Source organism: Eleginops maclovinus, chromosome 4 (genome assembly GCF_036324505.1).
Source record: "Eleginops maclovinus isolate JMC-PN-2008 ecotype Puerto Natales chromosome 4, JC_Emac_rtc_rv5, whole genome shotgun sequence".
Classification (NCBI taxonomy): Eukaryota; Metazoa; Chordata; class Actinopteri; order Perciformes; family Eleginopidae; genus Eleginops; species Eleginops maclovinus.
The window spans coordinates 13,750,539-13,776,502 of NC_086352.1; the positions used below are offsets into that span (position 1 = coordinate 13,750,539).

Consider the following 25,964-nt stretch of genomic DNA (forward strand, 5'->3'; position numbering starts at 1 on the left):
AAATAAAGGCTGATACCAAACTGTAAAAATGTGCAACTTCACGTTAAAATCCAGCACTCAAATCCTTAGTAAATTTTCACTGTCAGTGTTGTAATAGAATATATGATGTTTTTTGGATAAGTAATCTGCTGTATTATTACTGCGGTCGATAAACCAGCCTCCACTTCGGAAACACGGTCAAGCCATCCCCCACATTGTACTGCGGTTCGCGTATATCCTATGCTTTACGGTAGAGGTCATATAAGAGATATCAAATGTCTTTTATTTTGAAACTGATATTATCTGAGTGGTTAGTTGGGGTGGCCTGCTACCACCCTGAAGTAAAATGAGTCTTTGATTATGATTTAGTTTATTCTTATCAAAAAACAGATGGATGATAGCTCATGTACGAGATGGCAATGGTCTTTTAATTTGGAAGTCATACATCAGAATGTCATGTTATTTTTGGAGTGACTTTCTGTGATGGCATTGCAACACTAATTTAAATTACTCACCCAGTGGAATTGGAAAGTTACATTTTATGATCAGATAGCTCTTCTTAAATGTATCCTTAAGTTTTCAATTTGAGAAAGTATGTATGCAAGTAAATACATTATTATTATTGATTTAACTATCAAGAACATATTTCTTAATTTAAGGTCCGGTGTGTATTAGTATTTTAATAATGTTTTTAGGTATGTTTATTTTGTTATTGACAAATAAGAGAAAGAGCTTTTATTTTGAAGGCCGTTTTTAACTGGCATCTACCGTAATGCATAGGATATACGCACACCGTAGTACAAGGTGGGGGCTGGTTTGACCATGTTTTCCGAAGTGGAGGCTGCATGTTGACCTTGAGAGTCTGTGTAATCTCAAAATAAAATCCCTAATCTGGTAAACACAGGGATATATGAAGACAACAAACGACACAGATAATGTTTTTTTCTATCTGAACAGAACACTTATAAAACTGATAAACCGTCAGGTCATTGTAATGGAGTAAACAGAACAATTTTTGGTAGTTGTAGTGGAGTATAAAGTTACAAGAACAGAAATACTCAAATTGAGTACTAAATATTTGAATTTATAGAACCACTAACTAATGTACTTAGTTACATTTCAGTACTGCCCATTTAAACTATTAACTTTGTCTCATAGCAGGCTTAAAGCCAAAACTATAGAAATGCTGACTTTAACGATTGACCACACCGGCCACCACTCTACTCTACTCTGCTTGTCAAAGTTTCAGTTGTGTGACTACTTTGTCCAACTTTCCATCAGCTGTCTATGAAAAAAAGCCATTGCTATTCATCAAGCAATTACAGTCTCTCTGAAACTTCTTATGCACTTTACCAGGGTGGTCATCCTAAAGAAATTAAAAAGACTAATAATAATAATCTAATTGAATACGTGACCGCACGACATGCAGGCTGTGGGTATTTTACACACAATTGTTAATCTGGAGATATGACTTCTTTGTACGAAACATATTGAGATGTTTCTGTTAACAAAGATCTTAACTCTTATGACCATGTTTTTATATAAAGAAAGAATGTTGTTCTAAAGCTATTCTGTATAAATTTGCTTTATTCACGATTTATTTTGGCTATATATTTGGGTTTGGTGTATATACACATTATCATACAAACACACACACACACACACACACACACACACACACACAAGTCAATGACATGATTAGACATTGTGTAAAGATTAACATGCAGTAGAAGACAGTGGCAGAGAGTTTTGGCATTGAAGTGTTTCTTCATTACCTTTGAAGGCATTTAAACAAACCCTGCCTGTACAGTGTTTTTAAAAAGACTGGAAATATGTCTGAAAGGCTGAAAGAAAAGTGAAACCTGCACATAAATCACACTGTTTCCACACAAAAGAAAATCAGGTTGTAAAAATAACAAATACATCTGAACAGAAGATGTTAGTGTTCAGTTTTATGAAATGAAACATTTAATATGACAGCATGACTTGCATATGTAAGAGACCAAAACCAACAAAATATTGTACTTATTCAGTCCAAGTAGTGATATATAAATGACAGCATAATGTCCATCATAGACACAGGGGATCTCTGAGGTGAAGTTGCCCTTGAGTAATGTTTAGCTTCAGCTTCCATGCCCCTTTTTAACAACGTTAAGCATCAAAGGGGAAAGTGCAAAACTGGCCACAGTTCAGAGCTTAAGAGCAAATGTAACCTACACACAAACCGGTAACACCACCCTGCACGGTTTGTGTGTCTTTAAAGCAGGACCTAAACTCCCAGTCTGAGCATCACAGTGGAATAATGTTGGACTTAACAGTATAGCGATACGGGATCCCTTCCAGTGCTTAGCAGACGAGACATTTTTTTAACATTAGTATTCTACAAACCAGCAATCAGAAAACGCTGCAACAAGAGAAAATCTAAGTGAAATTGACAGTAAATGTGCTGAGTCTGGGTAGCATCATTTCATTTTGAATAATTTCAGCTCATGCAGTGATGAAATTAGATTTTCTTTAAGACACAAGCAGCAAGACAACTTTCCCTAGCATTTTAAGCTTTTACATTTTTAAAGAAAACATATGTTTCTGCATTGACTGACACGAGTCAGCCGCACCAGCACTGACACAGGAATTTATAAAGGTGTTGACTTTCAAATTACCCAGAAACATATTGCAGTACAGCTTAAATATGTCTAAGTTTTGATATATCTCTTTGTATTTCTTCTTCCACCCTAATAATTTGGAGGTACTGGCATTTCATTTTTACTGCTCACAGCACTGAAATCTCACTCCCTGTTAATCCAGAAAATGGTTTGGGTGGGGTGGGGGTGGTATTCGTATTTTTTGAAATTGAGTGAACCAACTCAAAATAAATTAGGAAAGAATATTCTTCAAGATTAATCATAAATAAATAGCATGTCAAAGATCAAACTAAGGCCAGAGAATGATTATCAGTGAAAACGGCATTAAATATTGATCTTAACAGGAGACTAAAATGTATTGACATTTTAGAGCTGCAACGATTAGTGTGTTATCTGTTTGTGAATCGATTGTTTTGATGGTGGACTTTGTTTCTCTTGTTTTATCTTTTAAAAGCTGAGCATTCTCAGTGTTTCTCTCCATTATTGTATGTGATTGTAAAGTGAATGTTTTTGGACTCCTGGTCAGAGAGAACGAGACATTTGTCGATGTCACCTGTAGCTTTGGGAAACTGTGATACACTATTTTAATGACGAAGCAATTCATCAAGAATGTGCGGAAACAAATGATTTGTTGCAGCTCTGGATGATTTCCATTTACCTTTATGGTTTTCTGAAATAAATGACATTGAAATTATACAAATATGTTAATTTTCAGTAAATAGCTGGAAGATTAAATGTATGTCTACATAGACATTTGTCGCAATACACAGACATTTGAATGGAAGAAACCACCTGTGGACTGTTGCAACACATTTAACAACAACTGGGAAACTCTTGTTTTCAACGGCAGATGGATAAACGAGAAGACAGAGTGGGTGTTTACTGATATCTTAGCCTCTCACGTCCTTCGTTAAGGCTGATCACCACAAGACATGAACGCTTTAAAATCACTGTGCCGTCTAAATATGCAAGAAAAAAAAAATCCGATGTTGTAGTCATCTGTAGACATCCCCTCTTTGCTCATGTTTTATTTTGCAATCAACAAACTGAGGCTTTATGGCTTCGCTCGTCTGAGACACCAGGATAAAATAGGCTGTCTCACTATTCCTTTCTCGTTTGCACTCTTGCCTAGACATTTAGCTTTCAGCCTTCTTGGATTGTATGCTTGTGCATCGGTATGCAAGTGTGTCAGTCCTCGAGGAGAGTGGGGGGGGGGGGTTAGGGTTAGGGCAGACATCTCACATCTGAAGCTGTAAAGTGTTGATGTGGATGTCTGAAGGTATGTTGTGTGTATTCATGTATACAATTCTCAGTCCAGGAAGATAGTGTGGCAGCTCTCACACCTCTGGCTGTTCAGCAGTGAAGAGTTGGTGTGTGTCTGTGTGTGTTTTCAGTTCATAGCGCCACCTTCACATCTCCGGCTGCTCCGCGCTAACTGGCTGGGTGCGGGGCTCAGGTGACTCGTAGCGCTGGAAGTTTTTTTTCCTAATCTTCTCTGGAGCTTTTCTCCACAAAACAATCTCCTAAGCACAGAATCAGCAGAAGAAATAGATCATTAAAAATCAGAGACTAGACGGTTTAAATTAATCTAGGGCTGTCACGATATCCCAATATTGTGGCAAAAATAATTATTGACAAAGATATAACCGGGATATCTATATGGAGTTTGAAAAAATAATAATAGCTATCAGTCAAGTGAAAGTGTAAGTGTGTTACCTGCTGTTTAAAGTATCTTCTGTCCTCTTCATCCACTAGCACCAGATTGAGGAAGTAGCGTACAGAGAACTTCTTGTTGACATCCCTCATGGTAGGTGTCAGGTCATATCCTGTGGAGGAAACACAAGATATAGTCAAGGATTAATCTGCACAAATTAAATCCAAATGAAATGCTTTTGAAGATTTTTTTTTGAGTTGATTTAAGCATGAGGATATAGGGGAAAAACACAGCCTAGAATTAATGTAATCTTACTGTTACAAGAGTGCTGTTAGAGGACATCAGTTAAGAGCACAAAAAAGGGGGTCAAGAAATGGCTTAAGCTATTGTGGTTGGTTGAAACGTGGTGCCCGGAGCACAACTGTTCGATGCCAACTTCCCTGTAGGCTGCTCTCCAAGGAGGTACACGGAGAGGTGGTTAGAGGCCCAAGCAACAATAGCCACTAGCGCTCCTTGAGGGAAAACATGCAAAAAATAGTCCTTGCGGACTCTGACCCGGATTTAATGCCTCCTTTCAAACAATTGAAGGTTGATATAAAAATATGTGTTAAGACTATTTAAGGAGGAGCATGTGACACGCTGTTGTTCAACGTTTAATAAAAGGGAAATTAACACTTTGATGGTATGATATGCCTGAAGTTCATTCAGAGAAGAGGAAGAAAAAGACAGGAGAGATTGGAAGAGAAGACAAGACAAGAGAAGAGATCGTACCTGCCAGAAACAGTCTAATGGGAATTGATTCTCCTTTAACTGGAGCCCCATCCATGATTTCATACTTTGCAACAGTCTCCGTCTCTGTGGTTGTACTGGGACCTTTGGGACAAAAATAGAGTTTATAGACAGTGAAGTAGAGCAGTTAAGATGAGCTACATTGTTCAGATTCAAGCTATTATTATATATTTGCGCATACCAGCCATGTGTCTGACCTGTGTTAGTTTCATTTTACACATGGCGGCACTGGCTTCTTACCTATGCCTGTTATCTCCTTCTTGATGAGCTGTAGCTCCATGTGTTGGATCTTGATCCTGACCAGCAGAAAGTAGATCTTCCCAACAATCACGTCCTTAAGGTGGTATCTGACAAAGATACACAGCAAGAGAAGCTGCTTAAACTGACTTTAGGCCAGGTCTTATTTGGATTGACTGCGGAAACAATAAAGACTTCTCCAGGAGAGTTAAAGCGATATTAGTCTTACTTGGATTTATTGTATTCAAACTCAATGTGCAGACAGTCTTCTATGCCGACCTCCATCTTGATCGAGTTGTTGACATCTGGGTATGTGGCCAACTGGTGGACAATCAGCTCGTATTCCTTCACTAAATCTGACAGACGACGGACTATTGTCACTCTGAGGAAATACCTGTGAGAAGAAGACCAAGATAATGCAAGCTTTAAGAGTAAGACTGAACATCCAAAGATAATTCCCTGGCACAACCATTTATAATTTTGAGAGTCTTTTCCTTGTCTTTAATGTGCGAGCTCAAACAACCAATAATGTGTTTTTATTGTATTTCTAATTGTACTGATGATTATAAATTGGTCAGAATGTGGCTGTTTCTGTATATTATCAATTATAAAGGGGCCTCTGTAGGTTTGGAAAATGTCTGTATTTAAAAATTCCAATGTTGATTTTAGAATTGAAATGTCAGCGTTATGAATGAAGCCTTAAACTATTTGGGACAACCATATGATAATAAAACCATGTGTTAACTTCATGTCAAACTGTGTAATAAATATACCTTAGCCGGACATTGGCTCCAGTATAGGACTCATACGGCTTCTCCACCTGCATGAACTCAAAGTCGTAGCTCCTGTTCTGGTTGAGCTCTCCGGGTAGAGCCAACTCTTTCACCAAGTCCACAAACTCATGGGTGTTGCTCTTATCAGAGAACAGCTCTGTAATACAGAACAGTGGATTTACAGGGAGGGTGTATAATTCAAGACAATTAAAAAATACTGCATAAAGTTTAATACAGTAGTTTAGTTTTAATCCCATTCTCTTTAAAACACTGCTTCCATTACCCTCCTGCTCCTGCAAAAGTTGAAGGAGGGGTCAGCTTTACTACGGCAGGCTGCACATGACGACCACATGCTCTGTTAAACCTTTTAGCCACATGAGAAAGCCAGCTGCCTACTGGTGACATTGAAGTTTTAGTACTCATTTAGCATTTCAAATATGACATCAAACTAATTTCACAAGATAATTTAGAGGTTATAAGTCAGCACCACCCCCATAACTTTAGAGAAACAAAAAAGAAAGCTCATCATTACAAATTTTCATTAAATGAACACATCATTTAGCACTTCAAACACTCACCTATCTGTCCAACAAACTCGATGCGGATGCCTTGATGCTCCAGACGTTTTCCTCCCTGCTTAACATTTAGATTCACCTGGAGAGGTATTGTTTGAGTTGACCGAGAGTATTGTTATGAACATCCAGTAAGGGCAAGTGTATCTTTATAGAACACAAAGTATCTCTGACAAGAGCTAACCATGTTATTACTTAGGCTATATACTTGATTCACCATTACTCAATAAAGTTGTTATATCAGCTTGTTATGTCAGATCAAATCTTGCACAAACATCAAATTATCTTTAATTTCCCACTTGGCTCATTTAAAGAGGCAAAAGGGAGGATAGACAGAGGTATAGCCCAGAACTCCATTTTGTGGTGTCTGAGTCAGTCAAAATAAATTGACAGCTAGCTGAAATCATACTTCACTATGAGTATTAACGCCTAATAAACCTTGTGAAAGTCTGTATCTCTGTGTATAAAAAATGGAAACTGAGTTTACCTTGCCAGACACAGACTCTCCGTCGTAGAACAGGTAGTGTTTCTCAACTTTCCCTTCTTCTGTCTTCAACTCAGCTGTTTTTCTGTTCTCTGCATCGTTCAGCAGGACGTCTATCTCACACACCGGCCCAAACAAACCTCCTAGGAAACTCTGAAAACATAAAAAAACACAAAGTAGAACATAGAAAAATATAAAAAAGGTACTATGTTGACTAAGTTTTATTATTTATTAGTAAATTACGAAGTACTTTGGACAGAAGAAACAATTTCCCTCAAAAGCAGGAACTGAACAGTTTTAAGGCTAAATAACAGTTGATATCTTTGAGTTGAAATTTCAATAATAATTGTCAATGGTGCAGAAAACAAGCCAAAACAAGTCAACAACGCAAAACAGAAAACAAAAACACAAATTCAAAGAAAGACTGGAACATCTCTGATCACCCTTGCTTTGTAGTTTACAGGTACTATAAAACTATAACAAACTGAGCCTATTGGGGTTTGTAAAGAGGCATTTCTATTAACTCTGACAGAAGACAATGGCATGCAGCTTTCTGCAATAATCACTAACAAAACCACAACTGATTAGGTAACATTTATAAAAGCGTATACATGTGTGCACTTGAATGGGACTGATTCATGTGTTCTAGTCTGAAGTAGAAATCTTAGAAATCCCACACAGCGACTCCCTATCTGTTATTTGCACACTAACTCAATCACTTATCATCAGCTGCACAGCCACATTGCTCTCCTCTGAGCTGGCACAGAGTCACTAACACATGCTTCAGCATGCAGCAAATCTGAAGGACTCAGCCCAATTATCACGATGTCAGGAGAGACCAATCACTGTCTGCACACGAGTGGGATTGTTCAAAATCATTAAATCCCGTAAAATAATGCATATATCATATAGAGAAATACTAGTATAAACTCCAAAACCAACATTGTGAGCAACACAGGAGCACATGATAAATACAGCAACAGTACATCAAAGACAGTGGGTGTCAACTTGTTTTTTTCCTCAACTATTTGAACGAATCAATCAAAGTTTTTCCAACCAGCATACCATCTTAACAAAAAACATTAGTAATTTCGAGACTTGTTTCTCTAATAAAATAGCTTGTGATATACGGTAGAATTTCACATATCCCTTCAGAAAATGACAACGTTAGCTACAACTGACATTTCCCTAAGGTTCATGGCAGCACTAAATTACAAACAATAACAAAATAAAGAATTGCTGAATTTAGAAACCAAGACTTTTAGTTGCTGTCACCGTTAACCAAAGCTGCTGGGCCGTTAGCTCAATAGCCAAAACATCATTGAGAAAGCAGAGGCGGCCTGATGCTAACTCCATCACCCAGCTAGCTTTCCTGTCCAGTTTTAAATGTCAAAAAGCTCCTGTCAAGTAAAACTGGGGGTCCATTTGAATGCTGTTTTTTTTAATTAATAAATATCCTGGGTTATTACGGTGTAGTCCGAACAGCTGGCATTCTTTTTACACTCACCATCTTGGCTGTCTCGACAGTTGAAGCTAACAGCTAGCCTCGCTCGGTGTAGCCAGTCTTTGAACCAGGAGGTAGTACCGAGGCGTACCGTCATGTGACCCGGGTCATGTGTGTGTTGTCCGGGGGGAGGGAACAGCGAACTAAAAATCTCCCCTGGGATATAGCCACAGAGCAGGGGGGAGAACCAGTCACACCACTCACAATAATCACAGTAAATTGTATCTACGGGAAAATTCCATATCTATAATTAGAGATTGACTCACTTTCATAAAAGTATATTGCTGTCATATATAATATGACACCAAGATATTGAGGGAATATTGTACTTGTGGTATTCATTCGGATAATCATCCATTCATTAAGTAGTTAAAAATGTGTGACGTAGGCCTACTGAGTATTGATATTTATTAATGGGTGAAATTAATGTTGTCAGTGCTCTCTAGTGGGCAATCTAATGTAACTATATTCAATTTATATTCATTTATATATAACTTTTTACTAGAAAATTACTAAATGACACAGCTTTAAAGCATAATATTTCTCATGTCATCCAAACAACAAAACAAGTGATGGCTGGAGCAGGACTGAATGAACTCTCTAAAATTATGTTCACTCCAAACCTACTCAATCTACTAAACTGACTGCAGCGATTACACACAGCAGATAGAAGACCATTTTTGAAAAAATCTCCTAAAAATAAATAAAAATGAAACGTTTGTTATAAATCCTTTATTCAAATGCAAATTAGACAGCGCAGAGCATGTTGCAATGCATGCATGTGCATCATACATATTTTGAATATGTTTCAGCTCACAGGGGTTACGATTGCGTGAATATGTTCCTGAGGGGTTTGGGTTTAAAAGATTCTTTTTTTCAACTTTGCAGGAAAATAACTTCCAACAATATTTTACATAACCATCCAGGGTAAGGAAGGTATTCAAATAATTTCAGACAAAGAAATCCAATTATATAAATAAGTCTTTGTTTGTCTTAAAACAACATGTCTCATAGCTCCAAAATGGAACTACAGCTGCATAGAGTGAGCAAAGGACGGACATAGGCTTTATCTTATTGCACTGATATTACACATTATAAAAGCATATTACAAATTTATAGTAATAACTACAATCCAATTTACTCATCTTTTCCACAGAAAATGCATATACAGGTTAAGCTAAATCCAAGTGTGTGTATATGTCTCATTTATGCAGACCATTCTTTTACTTTGGCAGCTACTTTTTCATTGTTTACACTTGTTCTTTTGCCCCTGACGAGAGTAATTCCTACCAATAGCACTGAGAATATAAAATATATATTTGGCCTTTGTCAATGTCCCAGCAACCATGCGGTGGTGGTGCAATATTTGTTCTAGTATTTGAATAGACAGGTTGGAAAAAAAACAGATAGTAGCATCATGTATATGGTGGGTGTAGAGTCTAGAGCTGCAGAAGGTGGTCCTCAGTCAGCTCCTGCTCTGCTGGTTTTGCCTCACCAACCAGAGACCTGCTAGGGAACAGCTGCCTCATGTCCCTCTTCCCTAAGTGCAGAAAAACAAAGACAGGTTAGACTACAAGAATCAGATAAAAAGGAGGCACTTACTATTGCATCAATTCAACTCAAGACACTTTTCCAAAATATTACCTTTGTTAAGATCCTCGCCCTTCTCTGCCCATGACTCCCCGGAGCCTGTGTCACTCTCAACAGCCACCAGGTCTGCCATCAGCATATCTTCAGTTGCAGAACCCTCAAAAGCTCCAGAGCCATCCTCGATCCACACAGGGGACTCCCCTTCTTCAGAAGTCATCGACCCTTCCACATTTTCTTCCGTCACTATCTCCACATCCTCCTCACTTGGTGGACTCTCATCCTCCTCAGGCTCTGCCTCGCTGGGAAAAAAAAAGGGTCAGATGTGAAACAAAGTTTGATCAAGTTTTGCATGAAGTAGCTGTGTGTTTTAAGAAGCAAGAGGAGGTGTACATCAGTTAGTATCAGGTGTGTAGAATTAGGCAAATGATGTCACAGCTTTCAAAGACTATGACTAAAAGGTTATTTTCACCTATTTTGCCTCATTTGACCACATTTGAGTATACAGACTGTGCTATGTTGACATCTTTCTGACCTTCATATTAGCTTTGTGTTACACCTGTTATAGAGTAAAAAAGAAAGCTTTAACAGCAAATATGTCACTTTTTGGAGAAACTAAGGAAGCAGCATCCACTTGCAATTTAAGTAATACAATGTTAATACAATTTAAGTAACCATGTTAATTGCTGTATACATTTACATGTACGGTACTTCTCATACACAAGTACCAGACAAGCCGGCACACACGCATTTACAAAACAATAGACCAGAAGCAGCAGCCCACTAGGCGTCACAGCCCACTTCCTCTCAACACTTCCCGAATAGCTTCCTGTTCAAGACGAGCTGAAAAGGGACGGCTGTGCCGAGGCCATTACTAAGCAAGCTAACATGATGTTGGAAGCAGATAACACTCCGACTAACAACACTAACAATCCATTTTCAAGTCTTAAACCATACTTAAACGCACTACTTCTGTCATATATATCTGTTTCTGGGAACTCTAGCAAGACATAAGTGTTTGTCATTTTAATTAAGTATGCAGACTATATCCAGTACATTATTCTACACCTGATGTAATCCATTCAAATAACTGTTTGATTTGAACAACATTAAAGTCTGCTGAATTTGCAGTACTCGTTTTTTTTAAACTTCCTCTTTTTGAGCATTAACTGATAGGATTTGTGTTGGTTAAGATTCATATTAAAAGAGGAAACTGAGGGCTGAACAGCATCTGTGAAAAAGACTTCTTCAGTAGTTAGACGCATTTAAATATATAAATCACACATACTCTTTGTGGTTACAGACACACACGCACGCACGCACGCACGCGCACGCACACACACACACACACACACACACACACACACACACACACACACACACACACACACACACAATCACACACAGACCTAAGCCTAAGGAGGAAGTTTATGATGTTGATAACGTTGATATTGATGACCAGTATTTAGTTTTAGTTTTTGCCTAGTTATATCTCTTTACAGCTCGTAAGATAAGTATTTGTGTCTTTTGGCCAGCCCTAATCTCCCCATTTTGTCTCCAATACATTTTAGCATGACATGTGTATACCAAAAACAAATCTACCCCAAAGCTACATGAAATGATCTCTTAGTGCAGAACAAAGACCAAAGCATCCCCCTTTTATTCCAAACTATAGGTAGGTGAAACAAAACAGGCATGTACACCTTCTGCTTTAAATTATGTGTACTCCTACTGCTGTACTCTGTGAACTCTTTTGAGTACACCTCTAACCTAAATGCTGTCTTTGTGTCAGTTGCTCTGTCTTTCTTTATCCATCCACGTTGTCGTCTATTTTGGCTTTTCTTGGCCACCTAACTCACACTTATATGGTTTCACACACATGCATACACTCAGAGATAGATGCTGGAGTAGATCCAATGCAGCATCTGCATTTTGTTATATTTAAAGTCTGCATTTATCTGACATTACAACATATGTTATCTCAATGATGGTTGTTTTGTTTCTTTTTCTGACTTATTTAACATTTAAGTAAACTAGCAGAGCAACTCGAAGTGCAAACAAATTCAGCCACACAGCTCATACACATTTCATTCCATCGAGCTGATGCTTTTATCCATAGCAAATTACAAATAATGCAATAGATTATTAGGATACAAATTCATAGCTTCAAGAATCCTGATGGTAAATTATTATTATTTTATTATGTATTGTTTTTCAGGTTTTCATGGCCAAGGTGCAGTCAAAACAGTTGGGGTTTCAGTCAGTCTTATAAAGACACACACACACTCACACACACACACACACACACACACACACACACACACACACACACACACACACACACACACACACACACACACACACACACACACACACAGGCGTGAACACTTACAGATCCTGTGCATTTGCAGCAGGCAGTTTGTTGGGTAGTTCTGGAGTCCAGGACATTTCTGGACCCCGTTGGGTCACACAGTTGGCCTGGTCGCCCTCTGGGTTACATTTCACAAACTTATACACTGCAGTTCTGGGTGCTCCTAGAGGGAGAGAGAGAGAGAGTTCCAGTTGATGTTCAATATGGTTTTTTTTTAAAGCAACATTTTATGCAACATTTCACTTCACTCAGCGTTGTATTAGGCAACATCTGGTTGCTCATCTGGATCAAGTCAGTTTTACAATTAAGGTTTAATAGCTCCAGTTGATTTCAACATTATTCTGCAAGAGGGTACAAGACGGCTGGCTTAAAGACTTCAGTGCTGTTTATTGTCTTTAGTAATGTGTAAGAATAGGAAGTAAAGGCATTGCAGCCATTTTCTCAACACACCACAGTAAGGTGTTCATGGGGCGTATCTTCTGTAAAGAAATTAGCCAACAGCTATCCTCTGATCGGGAAATCTTGACTGTTTGATGATTGATGTTGTGGACTTAATTTGCACAAGTACAGTGCCAAAATGACCTTTTCCAGTTTACCCACATTAAAAGGGCTTTTGGCTTTAATAAAATCCTAGATTTAAAAAAAAGTCTAAGAGAAAGAAGGCCTGCCATTTCTGCATGACACTGATCTGTAAGCAAATTATTCATTATATTTAGATTGAACCCAGCCTTTATATATTCTTTGGGAACTAATAACATAATCTAAAAGTGGTTCAATCTTAACAATATAGAAAACACAATTCACCATTATTGTGATATTGTTGATATGGGGGACAAGTTCATAATTCTTAGTATAGCCTACAATATTTCTATTTGAAAACATTAGCCTGTTCGTTTGTTAGGGTTTCCCCATAAAGTTCCCTTTCTCCATGACTATTGTGTCATGGTGAGAGTCCAAAAATCCCCCTTATATGTTCAAAGTTTTCAACAAGCCCCAACAGAAACTTGTCTGGAAACTGAAACACCTTTACTATTTCCGATTTCACATAAATAGTACAAGACAGGGTCTCCCACACGTGATCCCTCATGAAATTTGTTCCTCACCATAATATCATATCAAAGATTAAATGTGTGTTTTCTTTCTGTGCCATCAGCTCAGCAATGAGGAAAGAGAAACCTGACGTTGACGTATGAGTCACAGTAACTTACGGTAACTCCAATATGCTGACATTGTGATGCAAAAAGTGGACCAGATCCTAATATCTCTTGTCAATCAAAGGACCCCTGACGGCCCTAAAACCTCAGATTGGACCACTTACTATAGCTCGGGTATTGTGAAAATATTCTGGAGTAGTAGTTATTAAAGTACGTATTAAAGTACATTTCCTAAACTGTCAGGATGTTGAATTGCATCCATTAAAGTCTGTCTAAATGACGCCCACATGTAGTCTTCTGTGGGCTTCGTCACTAAATATTTTATAATACAATTGTCGACTTACCGTTTCCGTTATGTAAGGCGAGGCAGGAGATAACGAAGAACAGGATCAGTTTCATCTTCAACTTTGTCCTTCTTTAACAAAAACACAGAACAAATCCAAAGGGCCTCCTTCCCGAAATGAAGCTTCTTGGGCTCGAGGTGAATAATAAGTGTAAAGTGTGAACTCCCCTAAAGGAGCTCAGCCCCCTGAGTGCGTCATGGTTTCCTGAAGACTCTAGTGCAGAAAATGACTGCACATCCTCAGTGGAAACTTTTGCATTAGCAGTCTCAAATATCAGATATCAAGTCGGAGTTTGTGTAACTGAACTCAAGGAAATACCAGAAGATTCAATCTGTGTTTCTGATAATACCGAGCGAGAGGAAGCGAGTCTTAATTGGTTGCTGGCTCATTTTGTAGTGAGATAAGAACACGATATCTTTGAGGGTTTCTTCTTTCAAGTGAATACATTTCAATTAAATTGCTTGTGTTCTTTTTAGTTTTTCACGGTTCATGCAAACATAAATGTGAAGCACTCTTCGTGTGTGTCTGTGAGAGAGAAAGAGAGAGAGTTTTCACCTCTTTAACTTTTTGCGCCTATTTTTTTTTTTTTTTACTTATGGTTTTATCAGGCTTAACACAGCATCCTTTACTGTGGTAAAACAAGGAAAAGCAATTATAATGTGGGATCTGTCCTGCAGGTCCTAAAACCCCTATTAAAATACCTACACAACAAACTGCACAGCAACAGAGCCATCTCCCGAGAAACCTACCACACATCACCACTGCTTTGTCCTCTCTTTATATGTGCAAATGTTGACTGGATGTGTTTATCAGTGTTGCAAGTGATATATTGGACTTTAGCGCATGCTTTTCTATTGAACTATTGTGTGTATTTGTGTGTTTCATGCATTCTCTCGTTATCCGGATTTATGTATGCATGCATGTGTTTTTCAGTGGTAATGAAATCTAATGCATTTACTCAAGAGTGACGTTTTGCATTTTTTTCCACCACATATTCTTACAAAATGTTGTACTTGTTGTAGTGCAATTATTTACCAGCCATACTCTTTTACGCAAAAATGTATTGCATGCATTTGAGATATATGATCATTTTATAAAATATGGTTTATATTCTAGATTAAACCATGTATAAATCAGTTCAATTAGCTTTACCGTAAGCACATCAAAATGCAGCTTGTGTTTGAAATGTTAGAGATTATTTATAACACTCTTAACAAAGCCTTGAATGGCATCATGAACAGCTTATGATGTTTCAATGACATATTGTTGCTATACTTCTTATGTTCAATGCAGGACTCATTTATAATGTTGTATTTATATACCACGGTATTGCTCGTGTCAATCAAAAAGTGTCCTCCACGAACTCTCATATATGTGTATATTTGTGTGTTTCACTTTCTGTGACGTAATACTGTGCTCGTAAACACAAGTTGAGACATTTCCAATGTGGAACACCTGGTATGTACCGGTGCCTCGGGCAGACGAAGTGTATTTAAGATCAACTCAATGATGATTCAGAATTTATCCAAAATGCTCCTGCCCTGCTTATGAGCTGGAAGACCATGAGAAGAAACTCCTCCTACATGGAATAAAATGTGCGTGTCATTTTAAAGAAGTGTGAATGATGGTTCGATTTAAAATACAATAAGAAAAATTCAGTGTTGACAGAGTTGTAAGTTACAGTTTCAGGGGGACTCATAAATCAAACTTTTAAATGTTGCTGATGATCAGATATCTCTCTAATGTCAATGACCTGAAACAAAAACCGCCATTCCATCTAGTGCAGGTGTTTTAAAAAGAAGATCAATATATTCAAAATACAGACTTTGCCTGCTGTCCCTACAGACATTCATCAGAGTATTACTTTCTTTTCTAATGTCCTAAGACTTCAAGGTGAGCACCAGAAAACTTTGCAAGGTTAGGCTTCAAGTGATGAGGTAATCACCATGAATAAAAGACGGTTAGGACATTTAGTTATTTCAGGGTTTAAATAACCAATTCAATATAAAAATGAAATTTGTGCAAGAAGAACAGAAATTACATTAAATCCAAAATGCACAATATACTGATGTATCATGGTATACAGACAGTGGATTTTTTTTGAGGGGAACATTTAAAGAGATGCTGAGGTTTATGAAAATGTTACCCTTAAGCCTGACCATTATGAACTTTATATTAACATTTCCAATTTATTTAACACAATGTCACACTTATTGTTCCTGATCAGTTTGTCTGCACAAAATGCATCTGTATCGAGGCACCTGCTGAATGCTCTGCTGGGTTAAATCCATAAACACTTGAATTCAGTGTAGATGTTGATAAGAATTAGATGATCTGAAAGCATCTGTGGTTTTGTGATCGTCACATCTTGTGAGAATCAGCAGTTTAATCTCACATCACATCATGTTATTGCACCACCTGACCCTGATGATGCTACACAACACAGCTTGTTGTCAGGCAAACTAATCAGTCATTTATCTTAAATGTTTGGGTAATTCCTGTCCAAAGACACACACACACACACACACACACACACACACACACACACACACACACACACACACACACACACACACACACACACACACACACACACACACACACACACACACACACACACACACACACACACACACACACACACACACACACAATGTGAACAACTAACCGTGGTTTATGATGTTTGGATGGCTTTCCGTTGGATCAGTCTGACCTGTGTGTGTGTGTGTGTGTGTGTGTGTGTGTGTGTGTGTGTGTGTGTGTGTGTGTGTGTGTGTGTGTGTGTGTGTGTGTGTGTGTGTGTATGTGTGTGTGTGTTTGTATAAATGTTACAGTCATCACTGTGTCAAATATTTGTTGAATTCCTGTACAACAGAGACGGAAGTGGTTCTCTGGGCTGAATACTACATTCCTCTGGTGGACGGCCGTTGGGGTCCTCTCATTCCTCTTCATACTTCTACCTCACCATGCCTTTTTTTATGGGAGAGGAACGATGTTACAAGGTGGATAAAGCAGCAGGCTGAATTCAAACTGAGGTCCGCAGCAGCACGGACTGAGCTGCAGTACATAGGCCACCAGCTTTAACCACTGAGCTAAATGCTTCCCTCTCCTCTCCATGCCTATTTTGTGTCACACAAGAAAAGAAAATACCACAGAAAGAGAAAACAAAAATGTTTGTTTCAGATTACTAATTTGTACGATGCTGCAGGAAGTGGTAACATCAGTTGCTATCATTTTCCTTCAGGAAATGACACACTAGCCTACCCAACCTCACCCACACACACACACACACACACACACACACCCACACACACACACACACACACACACACACACACACACACACACACACACACACACACACACACACACACACACAGAAACAGAAAAAGCCACAGTATAATTTTAAATTCTCCAATAGGGTGAGATATTCAAAGCTCTGTTATCTTCCATACATTTAAAAAAAGAAAACAAATTACAACCTCAATATTTGTTACAGGTCTAATCTTGATAAAATAGTATTAAGAATTCAATAACTTTAGGTAAAATATTAAAATAGGGAATGGAAAGAGAAGTAGTGGGGGAGTTATAATGATGCCTCCAAAGTCATAAACACACTTTATTCATTATTAACTGAGTGTGCAAATGGTTCATGCCGAACTGTAGCTCTTGCCACTATACGATAACATACAAATCTTGTTCTCGTTTTTCTTGAAGGGCTTGTTGAGCTTTCCAGTACCACTTCCCCTTTTGAAATAAGTCAAGTTATATGTAATTGATGAGACATTCAAGATTTAGAGTGCTTCATTTTAGAGTCACTTCTGTCTGTTTTACATAAACGTTTTACATAAATGACATAATGTGATTTGTGACCTTAAGAAACTGCAGGTCACTTTAAGATGAAAAATTAAGATGTTGTGTATTTACTGTAAATCTATGTATGTGTACTCTGTGTAAGGGTGGATCTTCCAGTAAGCCCTCTTAATTTGCCTAGAGAGCTTAATGCAAAATAATTCAAGGCACATCCAAGTGTCCTGCGTTGAGCAGGTATGTAAACGCACGTTTTGACAAGCATCAGACATGTTAGTAGGAACATGAATGAAAGCTGGAAGCACAGGTTATGATGTGTTCAGAATCAGAATCAGAATCCCTTTATTAGTAAAATGATGGTATATGACAATTATATTAAATGAATTAGTAAAAGTGCTGATTCTTTTGTTTGTGGAGTCCACATCTGCCAGATCTCTTGGACTTGATTGGCTATAATGGTGAGTTAAGAAGAATGAGGAAGCATGACCACTGGGATAGTTGGGAATTACACCTGCTTATAAGTCTGACCTCAGTTGCACTTTCCCCTTACAAAACAACGAGACATATTCTCAGAAATTGGTGGGGCTTCATAGCAGATTTCAGATGAGAAAGGATGACGATCACTAGCTGGTATTTCGACATGGGTGTGTAGTACTTTATTATTTTATCACCATGACATACATTATCTGCTGTACAACAAACAAGATGAAGTTGTGATTCATAACACGCAGGACAAAAATATACAAGAGTATATATAAGAGTTCACCTGGTCAAAGCTGGCATCATGCAGATTATAATACCTCATAAACCAACATTAATAAGTCCACTTTATATCTGTCCCTAAAAAGGGTTGTTTCTGACAGTTCAGACCGTTTTCCAGTTTTCAAAACAAGCATCTCCGTTTTAAGGCGCAACAACAACTGGTCAGTAGTCAACTCTCCTATGGCTGCCTACTGTTATTATCATGGTTACACTAACCCTGGCAACAGTAGGCTTTAACATTTGTTTTAACATCAGAGACATTAAGAAACAAAAGTTGAGTGTGCTAAAGTGCTTCATAAAATGAAACAAAACAAAATAATAATATGTTATTTACATATATGACCTTTAAGGATCTTAGTCCAATCATTAAAAAAAAATTAAAAGGGAGCTTGTGATATTTTAGCGGTATACCAACAAGTATTTCTTTACACTGTGGTTTAGAACAAAGGTTAGAAAAACTGTTCACACGAATTTCAAATTGTTGAAAAGCTTATTATCAACCGATCTCAATTGTTTCTTAGTACTGTGAGAAAGACATTTTCATGTTCATTTTAAAGAGAGTAACTGTTGTATTTCAATTAAAAGAAATTTAACAACACATTTTACTTCACAGAGGGAGCACGTTTGTACAATGTGTGATGGGTTCAAAGGTCTTGTGAAAGCAGCATGCACACTGCCCAACGGAAATCTGATGAAATAAGCAGATCCAGTTTCTCAAATTTTAGGGAATGTCCACTGACTGTAAAAGATGGTACAATTAGATCGACTGACTCATTTTTGGGGACATGTTATACTTTTAAGTCATTAAACTAGTCATTCAATAAAGAGAGGTCGCATAATTCAGTTGTTGGCGGTCATCTTTGCTTTGAGGCGGTTGATTTTGAGAGGGAGCAGGCCGACCATCTCCCGACTCAGCTCCAGCTCCGTCTCCACAGTGGCCACTGCCTCTGGGTGGGTATCACAGTACTGCACCACGTATCTAGAGAACAGGTGTAGGGTGATACTGATGGTCAACACATTAAACAGATACACAACATTCACACTAATGTAATGTAATACTAATTCTTGTTAACTGATTTCAACACAATTCATCTTTCTGATTTCCTAACATGTCTACATCAAGTCAAACTACGCACGCTTCTCCAAAATTCTTGATTATGCAACCCATAAAGTGTTCGGATGCACGAGTAAGGCTGGGTTTCTCCGCTGATATCCTGAATTGATTCATTTCTGATTGGATCAGATTAAGAATATATCAGTTAGAATACAAATATTGCTTTGATATGAAACATACTACAGAGATATGCTTTTTGAGACCACATTTAATTGGCATTGCTGCCTGGTGGTGACTTGTGTGGAGCAGCTTCCGGCATTTTTTGATTAAACTTCTAGAGGTTGCCCAGTAGACTTTATTCATACATATTAATAATCTCAGTTCTGATTTTTTTTAATCCATATTGGATCATCATAATGAAGATTGATTTGAACCAGAAAATAGTTTTTCTTTCTTTAAACCCAGCTATATGTATCGCCATATACTTAAAAAATACAGTATATTCTTACTTGTAGTGTTCCAGAGACTTGTCAAGATTTTCCACCTGACCAGAGGGTGCGGTGCAGATCAGCCGGCTGTAGAGTCGGGCCACTCTGAAGCGAGCCACCAGAGCCGGTCTGAGCACTTCCTCTTCCAGATGCTCCGGCTGCTTCCCCTCCGGAGAACACAGAGAGTCTAGGAACATCTGGAAGTATCTGGAGAGGAGAAGGGAGGATTTCCAATCATTCAGAGTGAATATATTTAGATGCACCAACACACACACACAGGTCCTACAAACCCAATCACTCACTTGGCAGAAGCGGAGCAGAGATTGTTAAATTTTTTAATGGTGTGGCTGTCGAGAGACTCTGAATCATCTTGTCTGTTGGCCAGTGTCAGTTTCAGGTCCATCATTTCATTGAAAGTCTCAGCTAACTCAAACATCATCTGTCTGCGGATCATTAGGTAGTACTTGGAGTTCAATTCTGTAGTGAAACAGAGAGTCAGATTTAATCAATCATGTCATTTTTTTCTATTAAAATCTATTTATTGAAAATACTCAAACAGACAAATGGTAAATGCAACTTAAGATCAAAGTAAGCGCAGTACCGTTACAGACTGGCTCCATCATATCAACTCTTCGTTTGTGCATCTTGCAGCGCCGCTCCAGATCCTCTTCATAAAAAGCCAGGGATCGGAACAGAGAGCTGTGATCCTGCAGGATCTCTATGTGGTCCGTCACATAGCCATCCATCTGAAAATACTCTTTAGCCTGAAAGATGAAGTGAAAGGACGGAGAGTTTGCCATGTTTAGCAGTTGAAACTATACATTGTAGGATAGACCCAAGAGCCATGTTTTCTCTTTTAGAAATCTTGGTTTTGTGCTCCACACATGACTTTACTCCTTGGCTTTCAATACAAGTTATTTGAGCAACAACTCAACCATGATTACCAACTTAAAAAGGGGCATTTTTCTCCTGTGATTTTATCAACCAACCTAGATTGTTCTGATGTGAGTTGCTGAGTGTTCGAGATATTGGTTGTAAAAAAAAATTGGCATTATCTCCAATTTAACGGAACTAGATACACAAAAATGGAACTTGAGAAATTCAAAACAAACTTCTCTTTCCAGAAATCTTGAGCAGGTTACTCAAAAATAATTGACAGACCTCTGAAAGAGATCATAATAAGAATTGCTTTTTTCCCCGCCTTCTTCAAAACTATCTCGATAAGCTTTACAAACAGCGCTGGGAAGTGAAAATACATGAGAAAATTAAAAAGCATTAGTTCATTAAAATAGTTTTGTTTTTAATCGTATCAGCTAGTATGGATACTTCAATAACTCCACTGCTGTTTGTGTGTCTATTTACTTTTATAACATTGTCTACATTTTTGATTAGTCCGTCCAACCCAGTTTCAGTGGGAGTGTGCCAGTGGGCTTTGCATACCTGTGTAACATAGTTTTGTCCCACCAGAAATATGGCTCTGGCCTCATTGAAGTCCAATGGCAACAAACAGCCCACCTAGAAAACAAAAAGCAGAATTGGGGCTCTTAAATGGGTCTAGTATTTATTTGCAGAATGGCGCTCCCTAATGACAGTAATTTAAAATGCGTTTCCTATTGTAGTACAACATGATCTGTAACACTAATAATTATTATAAATACTATACTAGTAAAACCAGCAGTTGCATCCAAAAGTGTATTAACCTTCTCTTCCAGGCTAGCAATGGAGTCAAAGGTGTCTTCAGAACCAAACAGCAAAGCGCTCTTCCTTTCCTTTTCCTCCTCTTCCTCCTCCAGTCTCCTCGCTCTCTTCATCTCTTCTTGACGATCTGTATCCAGCTCCCCAATGCTGTCCTGTTCACAACAAAATGTGCAGTCACATACATGTCATACATGTACTTATACCATATTCAAAACAACAACAATCAACTTTAAGGAAAAGCCCTAACAAGTCATTTTCTTCAAACCCACAATATCCTATTTTCTGTCACTAGGGGTCTCTCAATCAGCACAATAACAAAGAGTTTGGTAGTTTTGTAAAGTAGTGTGGAATCACAACAAGGTTTTCTCATCCATTTTATCCAGCTTCTTCAGGTTAGGATTTGTTCATTGTTCTGGAGGTTTTTAGTGAGTGACAAATTATCTGGGTAAAATTGACAGTGAAGAAAAGCTATCAAAAAAGTGCAATACAAAAGTGTGGCTTGAAAACATTTCAATTTATGACAGCTTCTTGGATACATCCACAACAGTGATGCATTTGCAAAGAGGGACAGCGCACTTGATAGCTGAGCAAATGATAGAGACTTTGAATTGTTGGAAAATTTGAACAATAGATCACAATGGAACAACATATATAATAAATGATCTAGTAGACATTTTAATGCTCAATTGTTGAATATTATACAGCTTTAAAACAATCTTTGATGCACACACACACACACACACACACACACACACACACACACACACACACACACACACACACACACACACACACACACACACACACACACACACACACACACACACACACACACACACACACACACACACACACACACACACACACACACACACACACACACACACACACACACACACACACCTCTAGCAGCTTCTTAGAATCCTGCAGGAGGTTGAGGCAGTATTTTATCCAACATCTCGCAATCTCTGCTCTCTTCTGCCTGAGTTGCTCCCTGCGCTCGCTCTCTGTCTCACCTGGGTCAGACAGAATATAAACAAAGATGTTAGGATATGCCAGCAGGAATGATAGATATATCTGGATGAAGTGAGAGGGGCTGATGTGGAAGGAATCAGACAAAGGAAGGGAAGTAAGATACTTGAACTATGCTTTGCTACACAGCTGTGTTTGCAGTTAAAAATGACTTTAGATTTCAATAGCAAATGTGTTCTTTTGCTTTGATATGTTAATTAATGCAAGATTTAGATACTTACTCTCCTGTGCTGCGGCCTCAGAAGGAACATCTCCTGCCAACCCAGATATGACAGTAGCTGCTGAGAGACAATGTCTGCCTTCCATGTATCGGCCCTAAAAAAAAACACACATTCACTCACCTCTCAAAACTAAAATAGTTATGGAAATAGTAAAATAGAGTATGGGTGATCATTTAATATAATGGTCCATCATCTTTCAATTGAATGCTATTGTGAGGAAATCATGTCTCAAGAAATTATACAGTTATGTTGCCTATATTGGTAATAACCAGCACGTACTGACATGATCAAACAATTGTCTCCAATTGTTTGATGTAAAATCCTTATAAATGTTCAAAAGATTTTAAATCAATCCTTTCCAATCAATTTATATCCATCTGTGCCCTACCTTAGTGATGTAATACTGCGATAGTGTGGCAGCGTTCAGAGCCCACTCCATAGGACTGAACTGATTTAATTTTAACTGTCTCTGCAGGGTGCTGTGGCAGTAGGTAGCAGCACGTTCAGTTTCACCTGGGAGATAAAACATTTTCATTATGATCATCCACTAAACCAGTACCTAAACATGATAAGGCTATGCATCATTATGACTACATAGATAAATATGTATGCAGATCAGAGGCAGTCTTCAGAAACGCCTTAAAACAAAACAATATTCTTTAAATTAAATGGATTAGAGACTTTTAAATTCAATATATATATATATTACATAAATGATGTAAAGCACAATTTTTTCATAAACCAATACATGTATACTGTTGTATTTGGTTGAAACAACATCAAACTCACCGAGGTTTTTATAGACTTGAGCAAGGTAGTACATGGAATGGGTGTAGGCCAACTCAAACCTGGAAGAGGGAAGTTGGAGAAAGAGTGGAAATGAGAAAGACATAAGGGAAAGTCAGAGCATAATAGAGAAAGAAAGAAACCAGCATGCATCAATTACCACATATCATGCAAACACTAAACTGTAAATGGACATGTGTGTATGGAGCTTTTGTATGGGGATATTAAAGGTTACAAATACCTCTTGGTCCTTTCCTGATGCGTCAACAGGTTCTCTTCAGTACTAAAGTAATCTGTCATGTCAAAGGGTGGACTACCATCCTGGAAAACAAAAACAAAAAAACTATGGCTGCTGCAGTTGCAAAAAACGAATACTTGTCTATCAAGTGTGTGTGTTTATGTTGTGCTTTTTACACCGAATACATGTTATTCTCATTTGAGGTTAGGAACACATTTACATTATTTTAAAAAGTATGCCTGTTATTATTTGTTCGCGATTGTCACAAAACCACATCAAACCTTACCTCCTTCATGTACCGTTGGTAGATGGATTCTGCTGTTTCAAGAAATCCCTGCGCTGTCTCCGTCTCATCCCGGCCTGCCCAGAGAATGCCCAACTGGTTCTGTTAACACAAAGAGACAACACATGGAGAAATGATCAGCATCGTCTGACCTCCTACTACATTAGAATAATGATTTACTCCATTTAAAAGGCTTTATAATGAGCCTGATTGACTGTGATTCTTGTTACTCATTATTGCAAAATTCCAAGAGATTCCCTTTTTTGATTTCACATAGAGGGAATTTGAATTAGAAAGAGAGAAACTAGAAAATATAGGAGCAGATATTTAAAAAGAAAATTATAAAAATGATTATAAAATTAAGAAAATGTGAGCAAAGAAGAAACAGAAATATACAACAAAGGAAAAACAATACAACATTTGACAAATTACTGCACACAACTTTAAAGAACTTAAAAGTGGAAATATAGAGCAGCAATTGTAAATAATCCCAGAACGTAGTAGGCCTACGAGTTTGTGACAGATATAATCACAACATTTTTTTATTAAAGTGTGTAAAAAGGGAATAGTGGTCCAAAGTGCTTTCCCACAGGCCTACAAATGGCGTTATTGATGATGACATTGTCAATATTATTTGGGTTTAATCACATTATAGTCAGTCAGTATGTGATGTTTGGTCACGCTGCACCCTTTTTGTCAACATTACTATTAAGGAAGTTATCTTCAACATTACCCTGACATGGATAAACAGTGACACATTCTCCGACGACACCCTGCATCTCTCCAGCAGCTTCATGCAGTTCATCAGATGCTCCTGCCCGGCGGACAGCTCCTCTGTGTCGACATGGTTGACGCCCAGATAGTACTCCACCGCCCCGAGTTTTGCGGCCCGCAGCCCGGCTGGCGAGTCTCCGCAGAAGCCCTGACTGAACGCCTCCTCCGTCTGCCCGTCTACCGGCGGCTCCACCGGCCGCTGGACGCCGCTCTCTCCGCCACTCTCCTCCTCCTCCTCACCATCGCCGGCCTCAAAACTCTTCAGCGAGCAGTATATCTCTCTGAGGAGCTCCCTGGCCTTGTATTTGGAGCGGAACGGGTCATTGTCTGGGTCATTGCATGATTCTACAACGGTTAAATTCTGGGCGTTGGTGAATTTGTCACATATAGCTCTCCACTCATCACTGCTGACGGACGCCATGTTTATCTTCTTCTTCTACGTTTTGACTACAGATACCGAAATACCACTCTTCTTCTGAGGTTTTGTTTTTGGTAGATTGCAATAAGAACTTTTAGGTGCATACTGCCATCTACTGTGCCAGATTTTGTAGGACAGGATATTATTCTGTACTAATCTAATGTACTGTCAAAGGTCTGAACATTTTTCCTAGATTATTTTAACCAATCCGGTGTGTATTAAGAAATATACTATGCTGTTTCCCTGTCTGAATTTCATCAAATCTTAGCTTGTTTTTTTTTTTAGCTACCCTGTTTGCAAATTCATTATC

General features: G+C 38.2%; 3 protein-coding genes across 3 annotated transcripts; all 3 read right to left on the reverse strand.

Annotated features, from left to right (window-relative positions):
* Positions 1-1,548: 1,548 nt before the first annotated feature.
* On the reverse strand, positions 1,549-8,850 carry vps26a (VPS26, retromer complex component A). The gene is made up of 9 exons (XM_063881859.1): positions 8,638-8,850; positions 7,134-7,283; positions 6,653-6,728; positions 6,075-6,231; positions 5,531-5,695; positions 5,305-5,411; positions 5,047-5,148; positions 4,338-4,447; positions 1,549-4,144 (listed from the first exon to the last, which is right to left on the reverse strand). The coding sequence occupies exons 1-9, from the start codon at positions 8,638-8,640 to the stop codon at positions 4,031-4,033; spliced, it is 984 nt and encodes a 327-aa protein (XP_063737929.1). The 5' UTR covers positions 8,641-8,850; the 3' UTR covers positions 1,549-4,030.
* Positions 8,851-9,351: 501 nt separating this feature from the next.
* Positions 9,352-14,346, reverse strand: srgn (serglycin). Its single transcript, XM_063881539.1, has 4 exons — positions 14,091-14,346; positions 12,614-12,755; positions 10,279-10,523; positions 9,352-10,174 (listed from the first exon to the last, which is right to left on the reverse strand). Exons 1-4 carry the CDS (start codon positions 14,143-14,145, stop codon positions 10,074-10,076), a joined length of 543 nt encoding a protein of 180 aa, XP_063737609.1. The 5' UTR covers positions 14,146-14,346; the 3' UTR covers positions 9,352-10,073.
* Positions 14,347-18,528: 4,182 nt separating this feature from the next.
* kifbp (kinesin family binding protein) lies at positions 18,529-25,678 on the reverse strand. The gene is made up of 13 exons (XM_063881001.1): positions 25,196-25,678; positions 24,466-24,564; positions 24,183-24,262; positions 23,945-24,003; positions 23,544-23,668; positions 23,156-23,249; positions 22,806-22,918; positions 21,905-22,054; positions 21,645-21,719; positions 20,806-20,968; positions 20,507-20,681; positions 20,226-20,411; positions 18,529-19,641 (listed from the first exon to the last, which is right to left on the reverse strand). Exons 1-13 carry the CDS (start codon positions 25,655-25,657, stop codon positions 19,503-19,505), a joined length of 1,920 nt encoding a protein of 639 aa, XP_063737071.1. The 5' UTR covers positions 25,658-25,678; the 3' UTR covers positions 18,529-19,502.
* Positions 25,679-25,964: the final 286 nt, after the last annotated feature.

What these genes read in the sequence shown, in the direction of transcription:
- vps26a (XM_063881859.1), bottom strand. An exon ending in CGAGTTTGTTGGACAGATAG is followed by an intron (nt 6,232 to 6,652) that starts GTGAGTGTTTGA and finishes TCTGTATTACAG; the next exon opens with AGCTGTTCTCTGATAAGAGC. An exon ending in GGAGCCAATGTCCGGCTAAG is followed by an intron (nt 5,696 to 6,074) that starts GTATATTTATTA and finishes TTCTTCTCACAG; the next exon opens with GTATTTCCTCAGAGTGACAA.
- srgn (XM_063881539.1), bottom strand. Translation starts at nt 14,145, where the DNA reads ATGAAACTGATCCTGTTCTTCGTTATCTCCTGCCTCGCCTTACATAAC. An exon ending in CGCCTTACATAACGGAAACG is followed by an intron (nt 12,756 to 14,090) that starts GTAAGTCGACAA and finishes CTCTCCCTCTAG; the next exon opens with GAGCACCCAGAACTGCAGTG. An exon ending in GCTGCAAATGCACAGGATCT is followed by an intron (nt 10,524 to 12,613) that starts GTAAGTGTTCAC and finishes TTTTTTTCCCAG; the next exon opens with CGAGGCAGAGCCTGAGGAGG.
- kifbp (XM_063881001.1), bottom strand. Translation starts at nt 25,657, where the DNA reads ATGGCGTCCGTCAGCAGTGATGAGTGGAGAGCTATATGTGACAAATTC. An exon ending in TCAAGTCTATAAAAACCTCG is followed by an intron (nt 23,669 to 23,944) that starts GTGAGTTTGATG and finishes TTTATCTCCCAG; the next exon opens with GTGAAACTGAACGTGCTGCT. An exon ending in TTGCTAGCCTGGAAGAGAAG is followed by an intron (nt 21,720 to 21,904) that starts GTTAATACACTT and finishes TTTGTTTTCTAG; the next exon opens with GTGGGCTGTTTGTTGCCATT.